This window comes from Sander lucioperca, chromosome 7 (genome assembly GCF_008315115.2).
Source record: "Sander lucioperca isolate FBNREF2018 chromosome 7, SLUC_FBN_1.2, whole genome shotgun sequence".
Lineage (NCBI taxonomy): Eukaryota > Metazoa > Chordata > Actinopteri > Perciformes > Percidae > Sander > Sander lucioperca.
The window spans coordinates 32,370,143-32,389,168 of record NC_050179.1 but is presented as its reverse complement, the minus strand read 5'-3'; the positions used below and the strand labels follow the sequence as shown (position 1 = coordinate 32,389,168).

The window sequence follows — 19,026 nt, the reverse complement described above, 5'->3', positions numbered from 1 at the left end:
GCAAGTAAGGGACATGTATATCACGAAAAGTGAACACCCAGAGTCCTGAGAAGGTATAACTAGACAGACTGTTGAAACATACCCGTGTGGGTGGACTGTAGGTACACGACTAACTACACATTATATATTTTCAGTCAGCATAAAGATAAGAAAATCAATCCACTAGTGCCATATATTTAGGTGTTTTATTAAATTAAGATGTACACTAAAAAGAGCACCCAACCACTCACCTGCCATATGTTGATATTACCGGAAGTTCTCCTCCTCTTTTTTTCCCCAGAGTAGTCTTTGGACAAACAAGATCAAAGCATGGATGTTACACAAGTGTTTTATGCTGACTGTGAAATGTAAAAATGTTAAATGTGGACTTAGTTGTAAATCAATTCACTTGTACATTTTAGAAATTTGATCTTAAACCTCCCAACCTCTAACATTACTTGTAATTGTTTTACATAAACTGTATTTTATTTTACATTTTATAATCTATCAAATGATCTACCCTAATTGCAAAATGTAAGGCAACATAACTTTTATTTTACACAATAATAATGCTAATGTATCTATCAAATTACTTTCCCCTAATCGAAAAGTGTTTATTGGCTTTTTTATTTTTGAAGGTCGCCTCTCAATGATCTCTCGAGTCTAAATAAAAGGTTGAATGAATGAGTAGAACTAACTAGAAAAATAAATGCAAGTGCTAGCTACCTAGCTAAGCTAGTATAAAAGCACTTAACTTTATAGTTTAACCTCTTTGGTTAAACTCCAAATGCTTCTAGATTCAAACCTTGGCTGCAGTCAAGTTATCCGGCTAACCAATAATATTAGCTATGTAACTAATGTAAGCTAGCATTAAATATATTCACCATAAGCAGTCAGAACGGTGCAGTGAAATGTTTGCAGCATAGACTGAAAAAATGTCTGCAGGCTAATGCTAGCTTGCTTTAGCTAGCTAAGTAGCTGACGTTAATGTCTGTTACCACATAGTAGCAGTAGCACTGCAACAAAAACCATAGCAAAGGATTTACTTGGCAGAATTACACTTACCTTAACCGACATCGTTTTAGAACCTTATTTACTTGGTATCAGGTGTAAATGTTCTCATACTTATGGTTATGTCAACTGTACATCGACATATTTCTCAGTTAATCTATTTAGCATAGTAACATAGTTCAGTGGCACAACTTCAAAATAGTTTAAATGTTTGAGGTTTGAAATGATGTGCTTCCCGAAGCACCTGTGACTTTTGAAGCGTCGGACGTCATCAGTCACGTGATATTCCTCATTTTCGGAGCTTCGCCCGAAATTCGCCCATCTCTAGCGGCTACACGAAATTAGCTATGGGTAGCTTCACGGATAACGCTTTCCCAGCTGGAGATGAAAGCGACGGCAGCAATGACGAGTGGGACATCGGGTGTCCGGATAAAAAGTCTCCCCGCATTAAGGTGACTTCAGAAAACGTTCTTTATCTTTTCTCAATCATGTTTATGCTAGTTAACGTTACGAATACTAGCGCTAACGTTAGAAGCTAGCTAGTAGCTATGAAACCTAAAGCTAACTTAGTTTCTTTTTTTAGATAACGTTAACACCTGCTGTATTTCTTGTTTTGCGGCAAAATAGAAACAAGTTAATAAACAATAGGCTGGCACAAACTAGTTATGTTCAAGTAACGATATTGTAAATTATGTTCATACCGTTACACATATACATAGTCAACATAGTGTTAATGTTAACGTTAACATTATAGTAGACGTTGTGCTTATATTACTCTGCCGCACTTTTTCACCCTTCACGGTCTCATGCAGACGGTTGGCTCAAAGTAGAGCGACGATAACCTAAGGCAAAAAACATAATTTTGAGGTTTGGGCTATTTTGCTACCTTGAATGTCTTTTTCAGACTAGTAAAAACATACAAAATACACACTTAGGTGTTTATTTTTCTACACTCTGTCTATTTGCACCTGTGGATTTCTTCTAAATTCACCAAAATGTAGCATTATATAATGCTTAATTTGCATATTTAAACATACATTTTACGAAAACTTGAAATACAAATAATTGTACTAATGTAAGTAACGTTAACGTCAATTAACCATATCCCCTATTCACCGTGGGTTTTGGAGTGTTATTTGGACAAAAAGCATTTTGAAGACATCAACTTGGGTTCTGTCAAATTATAAACGTATATTTGACAATTTTACTAAAAATACTAAAATTGAATCGACTTTGTACAGAGATTAGGCACTACTGAAAAAAAGTTGCATCCCTAAACTACATTAATTGTGCCACATAAACAGTGTGAACAATATAACACAGTATTTAGAGTGTAGTATTAGTTTGTAGTATGAAATGGGGACATAGCACAGGTAAGATAGTAGTCTAATTCCCTTGGTACTGCACAAAATTACCTTTCTTCTTTGCATTCACATTGGACACCTATTTGTCAATACCGCTCCCACCTAATAGCAGGAAATATATCTGTTGAATATTGGTACGTTTGATATCCATTATGAGAACATATTGTTCATAGTTATAATATTTCTGTATCCTCACACATGCGGGTGGCACAGTTTCCAAATGGGGAACTTTAATTGTGTGAATGCTGATTTGGCAGATTCATTATTCCACATCATTTTTACATTAGTGGTGTTATTCAACTTGTCAATGAAATTCATACCAATTTAAAACAATTCCCACTTTTCCAACTGTTCTCACTACTCCAACTTATTCTTACAGATTTAAGCTATTAATCCAGTTTAGCTTTTAGCAGTTTAACTATTCAGCATCCACACGCATTTTCTGCAGGAAATGCATTTTCTAGTTTGGAGTTGTTAATTTGGTATTTGTTATTTTCTCTCTCAGAGTTATTTGTTTTTTATAAATCGATTCTGATCTTACCCCATTGTTACAGGATTTGGGTGCTGTTGTACCAAATGCATCAGATAACGTGTTGATGTTGAAAACAGCCATCAGTAAAGGAGACATTGGGACTGTTGAACAGCTGTTGGACAATGGCAAGTACTCTCTTCAATTTCTGTACGACACATCAGCACTTAGACTGTGGGCATGTATTCACTTGTGATCATTTGATTTTATTGCTTTATCCATAGGAACTTCATAGTTAAAGGTCCTATGACATGCTGCTTTTTGGATGCTTTTATATAGGCCTTAGCGATCCCCTAATACTGTATCTGAAGTCTCTTTCTCGAAATTCAGCCTTGTTGCAGAATTACAGCCACTAGAGCCAGTCCCACAATGAGCTTTCCTTAGGATGTGCCATTTCTGTCTGTAGCTATTGAGGAGGAGAGGGGAGGGGTGTGGCCTTGACCAACTGCTACTTCACTTGTTTTCAGGCCATGATGTCTCTCTCTTTCTCATGGGTGGGCCAAATTCTCTGGGCGGGCAAAGCAGAGAAAGGGGAGGTAACCTTGCTCCTTATGACCTCATAAGGAGGAGATTCCAGATCGGCCCATCTGAGCTTTCATTTTCTCAAAGGCAGAGCAGGATACCCAGGGCTCGGTTTACACCTATCACCATTTCTAGCCACTGGGGGACCATAGGCAGGCTGGGGGAACTCATATTAATGTTAAAAAACCTCATAAAGTGAAATTTTCATGCCATGGGACCTTTAACCTTTAGTAGCAATTAAAAGATATTAGGCCTCATGCAAGAACCACTCGTACGAACAGATTTGTTCTTTTGTGGCATACGAGTGACCCAGACCTGTTGTACCAGTCAATAAATAGTCTGCCTTTTATTAAAAAAAATATAAATGCTAGCTTTTTCAGGCTGAAATGATCAACGATGACAAGTTTGTCCATTTAAGAGTTTTTAACATCAAGCGAGTCTTACAGAAAAAGCAAGAGAAAGAAAGAATAAGAAAATGTCTTGCATGAGGCCCATTGTCTTGTTGTGTGTACATTGTAGATAAGGATGGTTGAATTGGTGAAGGTGACAAACTTTCTAATTCACCAACATTCGTCTAGCTGCTGGTGGTAATTTCTCACCCCAATGTGAACAGAAACAGTGATTGGCCGAAATCAGGTGGGGGAGGAATAACAAAAATTCAAGCAAGGAAGTAAAAACAAAACAACAGGATCTTATTTTGTGCTTACATGTGCGTGTGCTGGAGGGCATTAGGCATTTACTTTTTTAATCATTTCATTGCCTCGCTTAATTTGATCCGTTTGGTGTGGACAGGCATGGACATTGAGACCAGGCTTGGCTTTGAATGGACTCCTCTGATGTGTGTCGTCAGTGTGGCTAATTACGACCTGGCAAAACTGCTACTGGACAGAGGGGCCAGTGCCAACTTCAGCAAAGGTCAGACCAATACGGATGTTTGATGGGGGGGGGGGGGGTGGGGGTTTATCTTGTCTAACCAGACCTTATTCTCACTGAGCTCATGAAGATGTGGAGAAAAAAATCTTGAAATGACACCTCTGGAAATCCTGAGCTTAAAATGACCTCCTCCAGGAAGGGTACCTCTGGATGGTTAGCTTTCGTTTAAGTAAAGAAAAGTAAGTTCTCCATTTATTTCAATTGTTGGTTTATGTTGCAGTGGGTGCGTCTGTGCTGCATTCCGGTTTTGTTCCGTCCTCCGCCACGCGCAGTACCACACCGGGAGCGTCTCAGAAGCGGAGTGTCTTGCCTGCCGACTTGCAGATTTATTGTCTCTACAAGTACTTGAAAGAACAATCGCGTGTTTATTAAGCTAGTATCCACCTTCCACTCCAAGCACTCCTGTACATAAACTCCATGCCTTCTTTTTTCTGGCATTGTCCTTCTAAAAAGGATCTGTGGTGTCTATTATGTTTTTTCCACCTCCAAGATGAATCTCTCGCCGTCCGTGGTGTTGTAGAGGAGACATATACAACGTTGGGGGGTGTCTTTTGGTAAATTGACTGGATGATCTTGCTGTTTCACTTCCTGCCCGGCTGGCTGAACGCCCCTGGCTGGCGCGTATCTTTAGCGGAGCAGAGAGCCACTTCACGCGCGCGTCTGGATGTGTAACTCAACTTGGCTCACAGGAAAGGCACCAGATATATCACCGTAAATGTAAATAGACAGAACTTATCTAGAATATTTAACCTGGGAGCAGAACTATCCAATCCACTTTACAATACCTCTTATTCCCTCATCCACTGTCTCTCATCCCTTTGCGTTATATTTATAGTCTGTTGACTTTAAATTGATTAGAGAATATGACTTGATTGATCGTTTGGTTGCCGCCTATGTAAATGACAAATGCCTAAAGAAATACAAGTCAGACAGGTGTACCCAAAATGTATATAATTCTGTAAAGTGTCCTTGGGTTTCGTGAAAGGCTTAATAAAAGTTATTATATGAATTGAGATTTATTGTTAAGAGGATAACCCCTTGAGATGAAGCATCTCGTTTTCGAGGGGGTCCTTAAGACATAAGACAAAGACAATACAGCACATGTACATTCACACTCGCTAGAGCTCTCCCTCATCCCATCTCGCCCACCCTACCCACCCCACCGACTCCTTATTAAAAAACAAATCCATGTATAATACATATTGCAGTATTAAGAGGCATGACAACATTTAGCCCATACATACACATATGCATATACATACATATATAATATACATACGCACACCTAAACCCATACTCTTATGTATACACATAAATAAAAGGAAAGGACAAAAAGTATCCCAAATACGTGGGTATATAAAAGAAAATTCGTGTCGCAAGGCACGGGTCAGGGGTATTGGTAAACATAATGACCGGTCACTGCTGTCAACGTTTTTTTGTGCCTCTGACTCATGTCTTCATATCACTCCGCAAGTGGTCCATTAATTTGTCACGATGTAACTTCATTCAAAGCAGAGCTCCACCAAAGAGCCTGCAATCGTTGCGGAAGGTTATTTGAATAAGAATTTTGGACGTGTGGGGGCGAACTATCTTCTTAGCTGAAGCTGACAACGGGACAATATTTTTATTTTATGTTGGCAATGCAAGCTGAAGCGACGTAGCAGATGACGTTGAAAAGTTGCAGTGAGGAATATTTTAGGAGCACCATTTTCGGCAGTGCAGAAAGGTAGTGGCCCACACTAACTTAGTGTTGAGCCGGGAAACATGGCTAAAAGAGCTCTACAGCGAAAAGATGTGCTGGGCGAGCCGTCAGTCGGTGGAAGCTAACAGAAGCTAGCTGGCGTAAGCTGACAGCTGACCAACGCTACCAAGTGATCGGCGGAGACAGGGAGTACATGTATTTGAAAGAGTCCGGCAGTTGTGGTAGACGAAGGTCCAGTCGGGAGATTGGATGGAGAGTCCACTGAAGTCCACTGTGGTCTGAAGGGCTAATCCTCGCTAGATCACTAGCTAGTCGGGAGGTTGACAGCTAACGTTAGCCAGCTGAAGCTAACAGTCCAGAGTTGATAAGTGTGTGTGTGTGTGGGGGCTAGAAACACCTAATCTTAAACTTAGGGTACTTAATTTACTACGACCCGATCAGAGGTTACTTAAATTGGGACGTTCAGTCAAAATCAAGCATGTCACCTTCAAACATGATCTCTGTTTGCAGGGTTCAGGCTGGACCCTCCTGGTGATCATGCTGCTCTGGGGGACCGGCTGTACAGTGAGAAGCCGCTGCTGACAGGCGCAGAGCTCTGCCAGAACTCCGACTGCTGTCTGTCCGCGTGGCCGTCTGACGGCATCAGTATTAAATTGAGACAGTTTTATTAGCGGTTAAAAACGTCTTGCGTTAAATAGTAGTCTAATTCGGTACAATTGGTTTTAACGCCTGATGCAAAGTGTAGGCCTATAGGAGTACACATGAAAACCCTGAACAAGCAGCGTCGCTCTGCTCTGTCTTTCTGCTGTGCCCCATTCACGTAATAGTTTTACACTATGTAGGTTAAACTCTGCATTAATCCGCGGTTCACATGTATGAACTGTGGTGGTCCGTTACACTGTAGGCTATATTCAACATCACTGATTAAGTAGCCTAAGTCAATCCTACAAACAACTGGACTTCAGGGTCAAGTGTTGTTGTATCTGGCCCATGTCCCGGATGTGAAAGCCCCCTTACTGGACTACTGAATATAATAATATTCCATTATATTTTGAATTGTTACCTGCCACCAGAATTTTGTGATTTCCTTGCAATAAATATTGACATTTTTACCATAAATTGGTGCCTAAAAATGTATCAGAATGCAGGAATTGAAGTCTTTTACCCTCAGAATTTCCTGGGGGAGGACCCCCAGACCTCCTCCCCCCCTGCTTTGTGTGTTCCCGCAAAGACAAATTCTGAGCAAGGAAAAACCCTGAAGTATAATCACAGACAGCCATAAAAACATTTCAATTGCAGAGTTAGTTATAACTTAATATGTACAGTGTCAACAGAGAGAAACACGGACAATTGAACAGACAGTGACAACATACATACTACATACCTACATACTGTAGAGAATGACAGTAACAGCATACAAACGGCATAAATAAAAATTTGTTATAAACGTGTGCTCTTTAAAAAGTAGAAAGCATTGTTTGCCAGTTACATTAAATGTTTAAAAATCCGTAAATGTCCGTGGGTGGGGCTGCATGGGCGTGGTAATGTGGGCTGGTGTGGGTGTGGGTGTGTGGGTGTGGGTGTGGGTGTGGTAGTAAGGAGAGAGAATAGGAGAAGGAAGTTTGTGTGAGGTGGACCTGGTCACCACAGACCCAAATCTTCTCAGCTGTTGCTACTGTCATATGCTGCACTGTCTCTTCATGTGGCACTATTATTATTTATATTATAACAAGGTAATATGTGTAATGTATAATCAAGTGATGACTGATTAACAGGAATGTAAATGCTAAATGCCCTAATACCTACATATCATGTAAGACTCAATTTCTCCATTTCTTTGCACAAAACTCTCCAGAAAGTGCCATTTAATGGTTTATTTTTTTTAAAAATGAGGGGGGGGGGGGCGCTGTCGCAGCGTCATGGGTGCGCCGTATATTTTCCTGCTTTTTTGTCCTTTGCCAATCACACCTATGAAGGTACGTCTACCACTCTCTTTATAGATGTTTGGCACAGTGAAGAAGGGATATTCAGTGTGTCTCAATCTATAGCTGGGTCTGTATGGAATTAAATATTCCTTCAGGTAAGGAGGATAATCAGAATACACATATTTAAAAATAACCTGGTACCAGTGATACTGTCTTCTGGCTTTTGGTGATAATAAGTTCAGTGAGTCATACATTACAGTGGTGAGTAGTAAAAGGACATCTCAGCACAAATCTGCATATACCGTATATACCCGAATATAAGACGATCCTGACTATAAGACGACCCCCCCATTTTCCAGACTTATTTTTGGGAAAAAAAGAGATTTTTGTGGAAAAAAATCTGGTTTTCAACAGAAAATAATTTTATTGGAATTCTAGTGATAATTCATTGGAAAAAACATTTTAACACCATTCATTAAATATTTGGATTAATTTGTCACAAAATAAAGTGCACTCATGTCAATGAGTTCAGAGATGAATGAATGAAAAAATGCAATAATTATGTAGGCCTATGTATGTAATTGTGGTACTGTGAAGATAGAAAATAACCATCTGCTTTTAATCAAACACATCTGACAAAGTCTTGAAACAACCAAACTGTGGGGTTGTAATAAGAACAGCAGTGCAAATGGGCCTTTATGCTGCACATTAAACTAGGCCTATTCCTCACAGAGATCCCCTGCCTCGCTATGCTCACTCTCACTGTCATCACTATCATGATGCTCCACGAGCCCCTCCCACAGAATGTCATCCTCACTCCCATGAAGGGCATTTCATATGCAGCATTTCTTAAATCCATGAATGATGCTCTCCTGGCTTATGGCATCCCATGCTTGGAGGATCCAAGTACAGAGCAGATGCACTGCTGGCTTCTGAAGTTTTCCAGTAGGCGTCAGTGAGCGATCGCCTGACAGGAGCCACTCAGTGTACCTCTTGCGCAGATTATCCTTGAATGACTTGTTGACGACTACATCCAATACCTGTAGCTGGCTTGTCCCCCCCCAGTATGATCACTAGATCGCCGTTCATTTTCCGCAACTGAGTTTTGACGGGCTCCGTCAAGTGTCCGCGGAATGCATCCAAAACGAGCATATTTCTCTTCTTATGAAGCGCACCGCGCGCCTGCCCCACACTACCTTGAGCCAGTCCACTACCAGGTCAGTGTCCATCCAGCCCTTTTCCTGGACACGTACGATAATGCCAGCTGGCATCGTCTCCTTTGGCATAGTCTTGCGTTTCAAAATCACATACGGGGAAAGTTTGGTCCCATCAGCGAGACATGCCAACATTACAGTGATTAGGTTTTTTTCATTTCCAGTAGATCGCGCAATAACTGATTTGTCCCCTTTCTTGGCAACAGTGACAGATGTTGGCATGTCAAACAACACTGGTGTTTGGTCAGCATTCCCTATCTGATCCAGGGGGTATGAGGTGAGTTTTCCTCAGTTTAAGCACATATCGCTGAGGAGAAAGCAACTTCTCCTCGAAGTCTGAGGGCAGGCGCTGGGCCAGACTTGTTCTACAACGCGGTGTCAGCCCTTTGCGCCGCATCATTCGTGTACACCACCCAGTGCTAGCTTTGAATTCATTTGTCAGTATGTTCAGCTCCTTGGCTAACTCCAGAGCCCTCAACCGAATGATTTCTCTTGTGATTGGCATCCCATCCCGACGTTTTTCTACCACATATTCATAGATTCTATCATCAAGTTCTGCAAACTTGCCACTTTGAGGTCCACGGAAAGCTTTCCTTTGGCTGTTGGTATTTTTTAGTCGTTCTTTTTGTGTTCGCCATCTCCGAACGTTGCATTCTGTGACTTCTGTGGCAGCTTTGCAATTATTAGATGATTCCGCCTCATTCATGACCATAAGTTTAAAGTTGGCGTCATAACTGTTTCGAACGTGTTGGTTTATTTGACCAACTTTTGAAGTGCTTTTCTCAAGATAATCTCTTGACCTCTCCATGGCGGCACTTTATTGTTTATTTAATTCATAACACTGTCACTACCAGTAATTACCGGTACATAGCCTATCGTGTTGGCGCCCTCTACTGTTTCCCCCTGCTTTCTACCTTTCCCCCCGTGATATTGTCTATATCGCGAATATAAGACAACCCCACATTTTCAGCCTATTTTTAGGACAAAAACCTCGTCTTATATTCGGCTATATACGGTATTATTGAAAGCAACATTTAATGGTTTAAGATTTGATTCTGATGTGTTTTGATAAACATCTGCATAGTCTAATATAGGAAATATTAACTGTGACACAATTCTTAATCTAATCACTTGAGTGAAACAGTTAATAGAGCGATATAATATTCGTAAATTACAGTTGATATTTTTTACAACAGAATTAATATGATACTTAAAGCAGAGTTGTGAATCAAGCCAAAGTCCCAGATATTTAAGTTCATCAACTTGTACAAGTGGAGTATCGTCTAAAAATTTGAGTGAAAGATTGTTATCTTGATTCAGTGTAGCTGATCTGGTGGGGAACAGTATGCTATATGACTTTTTCTTATTCAGTAGAAGGTGGTTGGATCGGAACCAAAGTTGAATAGCATTAAAGTTAGATTGCAGTGAGGATTGAATCTTAGAGACAGACACATTAGATGTGTAGATCACTGTGTCATCTGCATATAGATGAATATTACAGTCTGAGCATATTTGAGGAAGTAATAAATAAATACAGAAAATAGGAGAGGCCCTAAGGAAGAGCCTTGAGGGACACCTTTCTCCATTATTAAAGACTGTGATACACAACCATGAAAAGAGACGCTGACGTCTACAGTGAAAACAAGAATTAAACCAGAGAAGAGAATGTTTAGAAAGGCCTATCGCATGTAATTTGTCAAGAAGCATATAATGATCGACCATATCAAAGGCTTTAGTGAGATCTATGAATATTGCACCAGTCGACATGTTATCTAAGGAGAATGAGACATCATTGGTAAATTTTAGAAGAGCAGTAGTTGTAGAAAAGTTTGGTCTGAAACCAGATTGATTTGATGACAGAATGGAGAAATCATTAAAGCTGCCATATTATGCTCATTTTCAGGTTCATAATTGTTGTTAAGGTTGTACCAGAATAGGTTTACATGGTTTAATTTTCAAAAAACACCATATTGTTGTTGTACTGCACCGCTCTCTCTCACTGCTGCAGCTCCTCTTTTCACCTGGTCTCTGTTTTAGCTACAGAGTGAGACCTCTTTTCTTCTTCTTCTTCTGTACTATCTTTGATTGCACTGCACATGCCCAGTAGCTCAGATGTGGATCATGTCAGCTAGCTAGCTCCATAGACAGTAAAAGAAAGGCTGTTTCTACAACTTCGGTCAGTTACAAGGCAGGATTAGCTGGGAGACTTCTAAATGAGGGCGCACATGTAAGTAGTTCTTTTGTAGATTATGGTGAACTTGTGTGTGTTGTAGCAGTGCTTTGCTATTGAGAACGAGGTAGCATGCTAACGAGCTAATGGTTGCGGTTAGCCTGCTCGTTTCGGCTTGTGACGTCACAAGCCGTGCCAATTTTGAACAGCTCACCCAGAGACTGAAGGCAGGACACATTCAAAAAACGTATCTCACTCTAAACAGCATGGATGGATTTTTTTCAAAGTTTGTATGTGTGTGGAAGCACCAGAGACACCAAAGAACACCCCAAATCCCAGAAAGTGATTTTTTCATAATATGGGCACTTTAATATATTTGAATAATTGTTTAAATATTAGTTTTTCAAACACTTTTGCTATACTACTGATGATGGAAATAGGTCTGTAGTTGTTAAGATCAAGTGCATCGCCACCCTTGTGTATTGGTGTAACTCTGGCAGACTTCCACATTGATGGAACCACACAGGTGGATAACGATAAGTTAAATAAATCCGATAAAGGAATTGCCAGTACATAAGACACAAGCTTTGTTTGTTGACTTTAATTAAAAGATTGCCTGCTAAATGTCAGTAGGATTTATTATAGCAAATGAGAAGGAGCTTCAACAAAGGGGATGAGGTGAAGCCTATTCCAATTTATATCTAATGAATCTTGAATGAAAAACTCAGTGTTAAGATGTTTACTCTGCCTTACCCTGATTACCTTGTGTGGTAGGCGAGGTTATCTAATTTTCCATACACAGAAAACCATGGAATGATCACTAAAGCAATCGGGTAGAACACCAGATTCAGCGATTCAGTCAGAGTGGGTGACCAGAATCCAGTCTAATAGAGATTTGGATCTGTGGTCAACTCGAGTGGGTTCTCTGATTAGTTGTCAGGTTTAAGCTTTCAAAGAAATTTCTGTCATTTAGAGATGAACAATGTCACCAAGAATAATCATTTCATTTGTGGTACCAATAGATTTAATAGTAGTACCTATGCAGTGTATTGACTATGTAGGGGAGCTTGGAGGTCTGTAGATGTTCCCTATGATCAACTGTTTATTTACGTGAAGACAAATTTTAACAAAACGACATTCAAAGTGTACAGGGTTTTCCTTTGGGGTTACAAGCTCGGATAATAAATTTGAGGAGACATAAGTGGCTACCCCTCCTCCACGAGCACCCCTGTCAGCTCTATAAAAAACATAACCATCAAGTTTGATTTCCTCATCTGATATGTTATTATTCAACCAGGTCTCAGACAGTGTGATAACACTAGGTTTATTATAGACAAGCCAGGCCCTTTTAAAGATCAATTTTATGTGGCAAGCTCCTAATATTCAGGTGGATAACAAATAAGCCTTTACCCATATTAACTATTCAGGTATATAGGAGAAAAGGTGGACAGGAGGGTGAGGGGTAAAGAGGGAGAGAGAGCAGCATACACACACACACACACACACACACACACACACACACACACACACACACACACAAAAACATAATCCCGTACAATCACAGACTGGCTAGGCCAGAACATAACAGAATGCAGATACCGTCTGCTAAATTTCTCACTGTAGTTACATGAAGTGAGAGTCTAAAGTTAAATAGTTTTCCATGTAGAAATAATCATTTGAGTCAATTTCAGTCCCAGCCGTTAATGGTAGGCTATGAAATAAGATGAGTATTGTGATGTGAAAGACATACTGTCTTACAGCACAAAAAAACAAATACAAATGCTAACAGGGCTTAAGTGTAGCTCAGGAGTCGATCAATTAATAAATAAAGGCCAACCAAAAGTGATGCACCTCTAAACAGTACCGGGCAGTAAATATGAAATAAAACCTTAAAAATAAACAATTGTAAAAACCTGTGAAATGAAACCTTACAATTTATGCCAAAAAATACAACCTGTGTCTTAGAAAAAGAAGGCAAGCAAGTATCAAAGTTTCACAGTGGTGGTCACCAAAGACCCTCTAAATCATTCTATAGAGCATTTTGGCATGTGTAACTGCTCACTCAAAACATTTTTTAGACAACTAAAAACACCAAATAGGAATTTGGTTTAAACTGGTTCCAAAGATAAAAACAGAAATGGCTTGAATTCCTTCTATTTTTGATTGTCGGTTGATATCATAATATACCGTACGTGTAGGTTCCACTGATCCATCTGTGATCCCTCACCCACCACTTTACAAAAAAAACTAGGGCAGATAGTTTGATTAGGCAACACCATTACATTGCTGCCTTCCAGGCTTGGATATCAAACAGCCATACCTAATCCTCCTGATGGTCCCTGTTGCGCTGGTGTCGAGCTATCCTTCCCTGTGGCACCTTTTTTCAATTTCCTCACCTGCTACAGCCAAGGACCAGGGGACCATTCAAGCCTTTGCACCAATACGCTTCATCTGACATTACTTAATGGTGATGACGCCAAAGAGGAACTCTTGCAGAAACACATTGCGGATCCTTGGAGTTGTTTTTAGTTCATGCACACTGCAACCTCATCCCTGAGCAAGAGAAATCGAAGGCATCTGTTGGATCGAGGTCAGTCTGTGTAAAATAAGCATGGGGGAAGAACTCTTCCATGTTAAGAAGTCTGCAGTTATATACACATAAAACATGCATCCTGTTGGGAAAATGAAGTTACAGATCCCCCAAAAACTTAAAATGTTTTGCCGTTAGAACAAGTTTAATTTTGTCACGCTGAATGATCAGTCTACGGTCAAAGGGATATTGTCAGGGAACTGTAATTCAGATTCTTTAAACTCTTGGCAGATTGTAATGTTGGTAATATTGCGATGGAGCTCATTCTACTGTTATAGTTACTGCTACTGTTGACTCAAATCAGCAGTGATAACAAGAGATTAAATGGCTGGTAGTTTTTGATTTCAAATTATCGGAAGAGCAATGTCTGGATAACTTGTCACTGATTGTTGGGCAGCTTAACTTTATGCAAATGTGCAGTAAAGCTGTTAAGCAATTGTTTATTGAAGGGTATTTTTAATCACGTTACTGCAGTTATTGCTGAAACATACGTTAATTTAAAGTGGCTATATTATGCTCATTTTCAGGTTCATAATTGTAATTTGAGATTGTATCAGAATAGGTTTACATGGTTTAATTAAAAAAAAAAACACCATATTTTTGTTGTACTGCACATTGCTGCAGATCGTCTTTTCACCCTGTGTCAGGTCTCTGTTTTAGCTACAGAGTGAGACCTCTCAACTTCTGTAAGATCTTTGTTGGCAGTCGCACATGTGCAGTAGCTAGGTAAGCTCACAATTGCTAGCTAGCTGTTTCTCCAACTTCGGCCTGTACAAGGCAGGATTAGCTGGGAGACTTCTTCTAAACGAGGGCGCACTTCCAACTTTGCGTGGAATACCTGCAGAACAGGGACATGTAAGTAGTTCTATACAATTTCATTTTGTAGATTAGGGTGAATTTGTGTGTGTTGTAGCAGTGTTTTGCCATTGAGAATGAGCTAGCATGCTAACAGTTAGCCCCCTAGCACCCTCGTTTTGGCTAGTGACGTAGAAAGCCGTGCAGATTTTGAACAGCTCACCCGGAGACTGAAGGCAGGACACATTCGGAAACCTGTATCTCACTCAAAACAACATGGATAGCTTTTTTCAAAGTTTGTATGCGTGTGGAAGCACCAGAGACACAACATAACACCCCAAATGTGATTTTTTTTTTTTTTTTTTCATAATATGGGCACTTTAATAGATTAGTCAATAGACAGAAATGAATTGACAGCAATGTTTTCATAGTCAACTAAATGTTTGTGTGCCACGCATTTACTGTCCAGACAAAATAAGCAATTTGAAGACGTCCCTTCATACTCTGGGACCATATGATGGGCATTTTCACTACTTAGTGACATTTAATAGACCAAATGAGTCATTAGTTATTTAAAAAAAGAATCAACCGATTCATGAATAATGACAATAATCATTAGTTGCAGCCCTACCTGCAGTATAGGGTTTGGTACCGAATTCAGTACTTTTTTGGGTACCGACTGAATTACGTCGGTACTACCGAGGACTGATTCACGTTAAATCAAATGGTGCCAAATTTCCATACCTGAGAGCGTGTAACCTCAAGCTTATCTGTCCTCTCTGCATGTTGACAGAGAGCCTGGCTCCGGTGACACACACGTAGAGGTTGCAGGTGGTTGCAAGTGTGGTTACAGTTTTTAAAACTCTGCGCATTTTTTGCAATTTTCAAGATAGAATGGCTCAAGATAGAAGAATGGCTAGCCAAAAGCGGACGCGGTGCGGTTAACACTTCCTCTGAGACAGGCAGGCACCACAGTGTTCTCTATGCCCTGGTTACTGACTGACAGGCTGTAGGTTGTAGGCAAGGCAAATTTATTTCTGTAGCACATTTCAGCAACAAGACAAATCAAAGTGCTTTACATAAAACATTAAAGAGCAAATAAAGAATAAAAGTTACAGTGCAGTTTAAGAAATGAATACTTATTTGATTTAATAGGATGTAGAGCCGGGTTTGGGAGGGGAGAAGAACGTGTTGTATTTTGTGTGGTGTGTAAAATGTACTAAATAAAACAGGATATATAGGTGTGGAATAATTTTTACAACTGAAATAAATTTTTTCGGGAAAGTACTGAAAAAAGGTACCGTTGGATAAGGCGTGGAGGCGCCCTGGTAGTTAACCTGGTTGAGCGGCGGCGTAAGTACATTGGCTCGGTTCTTGCAGCAGTGGCCCGAGGTTTCCGACCTGCGGCCCTTTGCTGCATGTCCTTCCCCCTCTCTCTCCCCTTTCGTCTCTTCAGCTATCCTCCTCAAGTAAGGGCCTAAAATGCAATAAAAAATACATTTTTGAATAAGGCGTAGAGGGAAGTTTAATAGTTTGTAGGTATTTAAGTTTTGGTTTAGTACAAAATACTGCAAATTCATGATGATTATGTTAGTAAAAGAACACTGCATATACGGATAAGCATACAAGCATACTTTTGCCATGACTAACGGAGGTGAAAGCAAATTTTAGATCAGTTAAGTATTGTCACTGTTGCCAGTGCAGTTGCAATAAATTATTTTGAGAACGCTGCATTCTTAATCCAATAGAAACCCTCCCGTAGCCCCTGGACGTCCCCAGACCCAAGTTTGGTACCACAGCACTGGTCATGCTGTTGATATCTGATGTCAATTAATTCTCAGTCCAGAATGTCGAGTTGAACTGTGTGTGTGTGACTGATTTCACATGGTCTCGGCATCTGATGCTTGAGGCAGGTGAAGGAAATAATTACACAGAAGGATGACGTGTGGTCACGTACTGATGGCGTTTGTCAAAGCAGCGAGGCTGAGGGGAGGAATGCACGAGTGACCAGTCACAAATTCTCAGATGTATTTACTCCAGTTCTCTGTAGACACAAACTAGGCAGTCTGGTTTACACCCACACAAATAGTAGTATAAACACACACACACACACACACACACACACTTGCAAACAGATATAGAGCCAAACATGCAGAGCACCACATAGACACAGGGACCCATATACAGATGCCGAGGCCTAGGTATGCCTACACAAGTGCACACATAGATACTATGATACACACAAGTTGGAGACTTAGTCATTGGCGGAACAAAACAGGAATTGAGTGCATTGCCATGGGTCTCAGACAGGTCTTATCAGAATAAGATAAGGAAACAACTTCTCTGAAGGCACTCGGTCCCATAAAGGCCGCCACACTTCCTGATGCCAGATAAACAGCTATCCATCTCCATCACCAGGTTATCGTCCAGATTTTTTTATTTTGCTGCATGGTGTATGACTTCATTCTGATGGGGGGGGGGACATACTCCTCTTTTGCTACATAGCAACTACCGTAACCAATGGGCAGTTAATAACAGGGCGAACATTGGAATGTTTGGAGCTACAAGAACATACGGATGGTTTTAAACTGACCAAAAGATTAAAGAAACCCTTCAAAAATAGACATGCTACTTCTAATTTTAAGTAAGTCACGAAGCATTTAAGCTTTAAAAACAGCTCATAAAATGGTGACCTAGGTCACTAGGACTGAACAAAAACCTTCAAGATATGCTAGTGCTGACTGTAATCTGTAATCACATGTTACTGTAAAACTGAAGATTTGCAGCACTCAGAAATATCATAAATGTCAGATATGTAAATTATCTTATATTTTTTGCAGAAGTACAGGCTATATTCAAACATAAAAACCTGCTCTTTTGACACCACATTGTCTGACTCTTCATAAAGCTTCCTCTAGTTTTTTACCAGCTACAAAAATATAGTTGTCCTCTTGGCCATCACTGGACTATCAACGGACTATCTGCTAAGTTTTATTGGTAAAATCTATACGACATATGTCCATATAACTGCACCACTAAAAGGATAAGCATGTTTACTTTCAACCAGAAAAAAAATATCCTAACTTCCACACACAGGTGGATTTTGATAGCACCAGCAATATTTAGTTATTCCTGGCCGAGGGCTGTGTAAATTGCAAACAAAAAACGATGAAAAGCAAAGAAACCAGCCTTTGTCTTTTATTGTTAATGGTATTTTTTTCTTTATTGAAAACTCTTCATAGCTGCGTGAATTGTAGCCCGCTTGTTACCTTGCCTATGAAGTTTTTTTCTGAAACCTTTTTTTAATAGTTGGTGCTAATCTAAATGTTTGTTTAACTGAAATTGAATTGTAAAATTGTGATGATGCATTTCCACACTAATGTGTTCTTGTGCACAGATCATTGGACGGTGCTCATGGCCAGCTGCACAGCATCTGGCAGTGAAGACAAAATTGCTCGCTGTGTGGAACTTCTGCTATCCAGAAATGCTGATCCCAACGTGTTGGACAGGTGAGAGGGTGAGGGGGGTGTACAGATGTGTTTCAGGTCAAAGTGTTTATAGGGTTCTCAGCACAGTACGCACTGTCACACCCCTGTTGATGTTGGCAAAATAAAAACTCTTTAGAGTTGACTTGAACAGGGGAGAAAAAAAACAGAGGTGCTTGATCGGATTTCCTTTGATGGTTCTTGTTATGTTTTGCTGCCATGTGGTAGCATTATGCACCACAGCGCTCCATACACTGTGTATATTTGTGTGTTTTGTTTGGAATGTCCTGTTATGGCATGTGCATGTACAGACGGGTATCAGACAGACAGACAAACAAACACACGTAAGGAGAAGGCAGGAGGATTTTAGAAGCTTTTTTTTTACAAGCTTGGATGCAATCCAGTAAGCATGATTTTGGGAATTTGTAGGTCAAAAGTGATCTAGGCGTGCGTCTAAGTTACAGAACCAGGCTAAAGTTGTTCAAATGTATATCTTTAGGCATGCATACAACAGTGGTTTTAACACCATTGTTGTTAAACATTATAGTATATATAGTATTTTTAACCTGGATGTTAAAATGTCATTTGACTGCACATCGCTAAGTCCATGTTTAACCACTAGTTACCAGCTATCCATCAAAACCAAGTAAGCTTTTTTTCTGATATGTTTGTTAGAGGTGTGAATCTTCACTGATCTTTCGATTCGATTATGATTATCACGTCTTCGATTCGATATCTTGATGCATCACGATGCGTCAAATACTTTTTTCTATTAAAGCCATATAGGATATTTAATTCATAGCTTTT

The 19,026-nt window shown here is 40.0% G+C and overlaps 1 protein-coding gene across 1 annotated transcript in view; it reads left to right on the top strand.

Moving 5' to 3' along the window:
• The first annotated feature begins 1,313 nt into the window (after positions 1-1,313).
• asz1 (ankyrin repeat, SAM and basic leucine zipper domain containing 1) overlaps positions 1,314-19,026 on the top strand; it is a 41,075-nt gene continuing 23,362 nt past the window's right edge. Inside the window, exons 1-4 of the mRNA XM_031279768.2 lie at positions 1,314-1,442; positions 2,909-3,011; positions 4,198-4,320; positions 18,132-18,243. Coding sequence (XP_031135628.1) covers positions 1,338-1,442; positions 2,909-3,011; positions 4,198-4,320; positions 18,132-18,243 — 443 coding nt within the window. The 5' untranslated portion in view covers positions 1,314-1,337. The remainder of the gene's footprint in view (positions 1,443-2,908; positions 3,012-4,197; positions 4,321-18,131; positions 18,244-19,026) is intronic.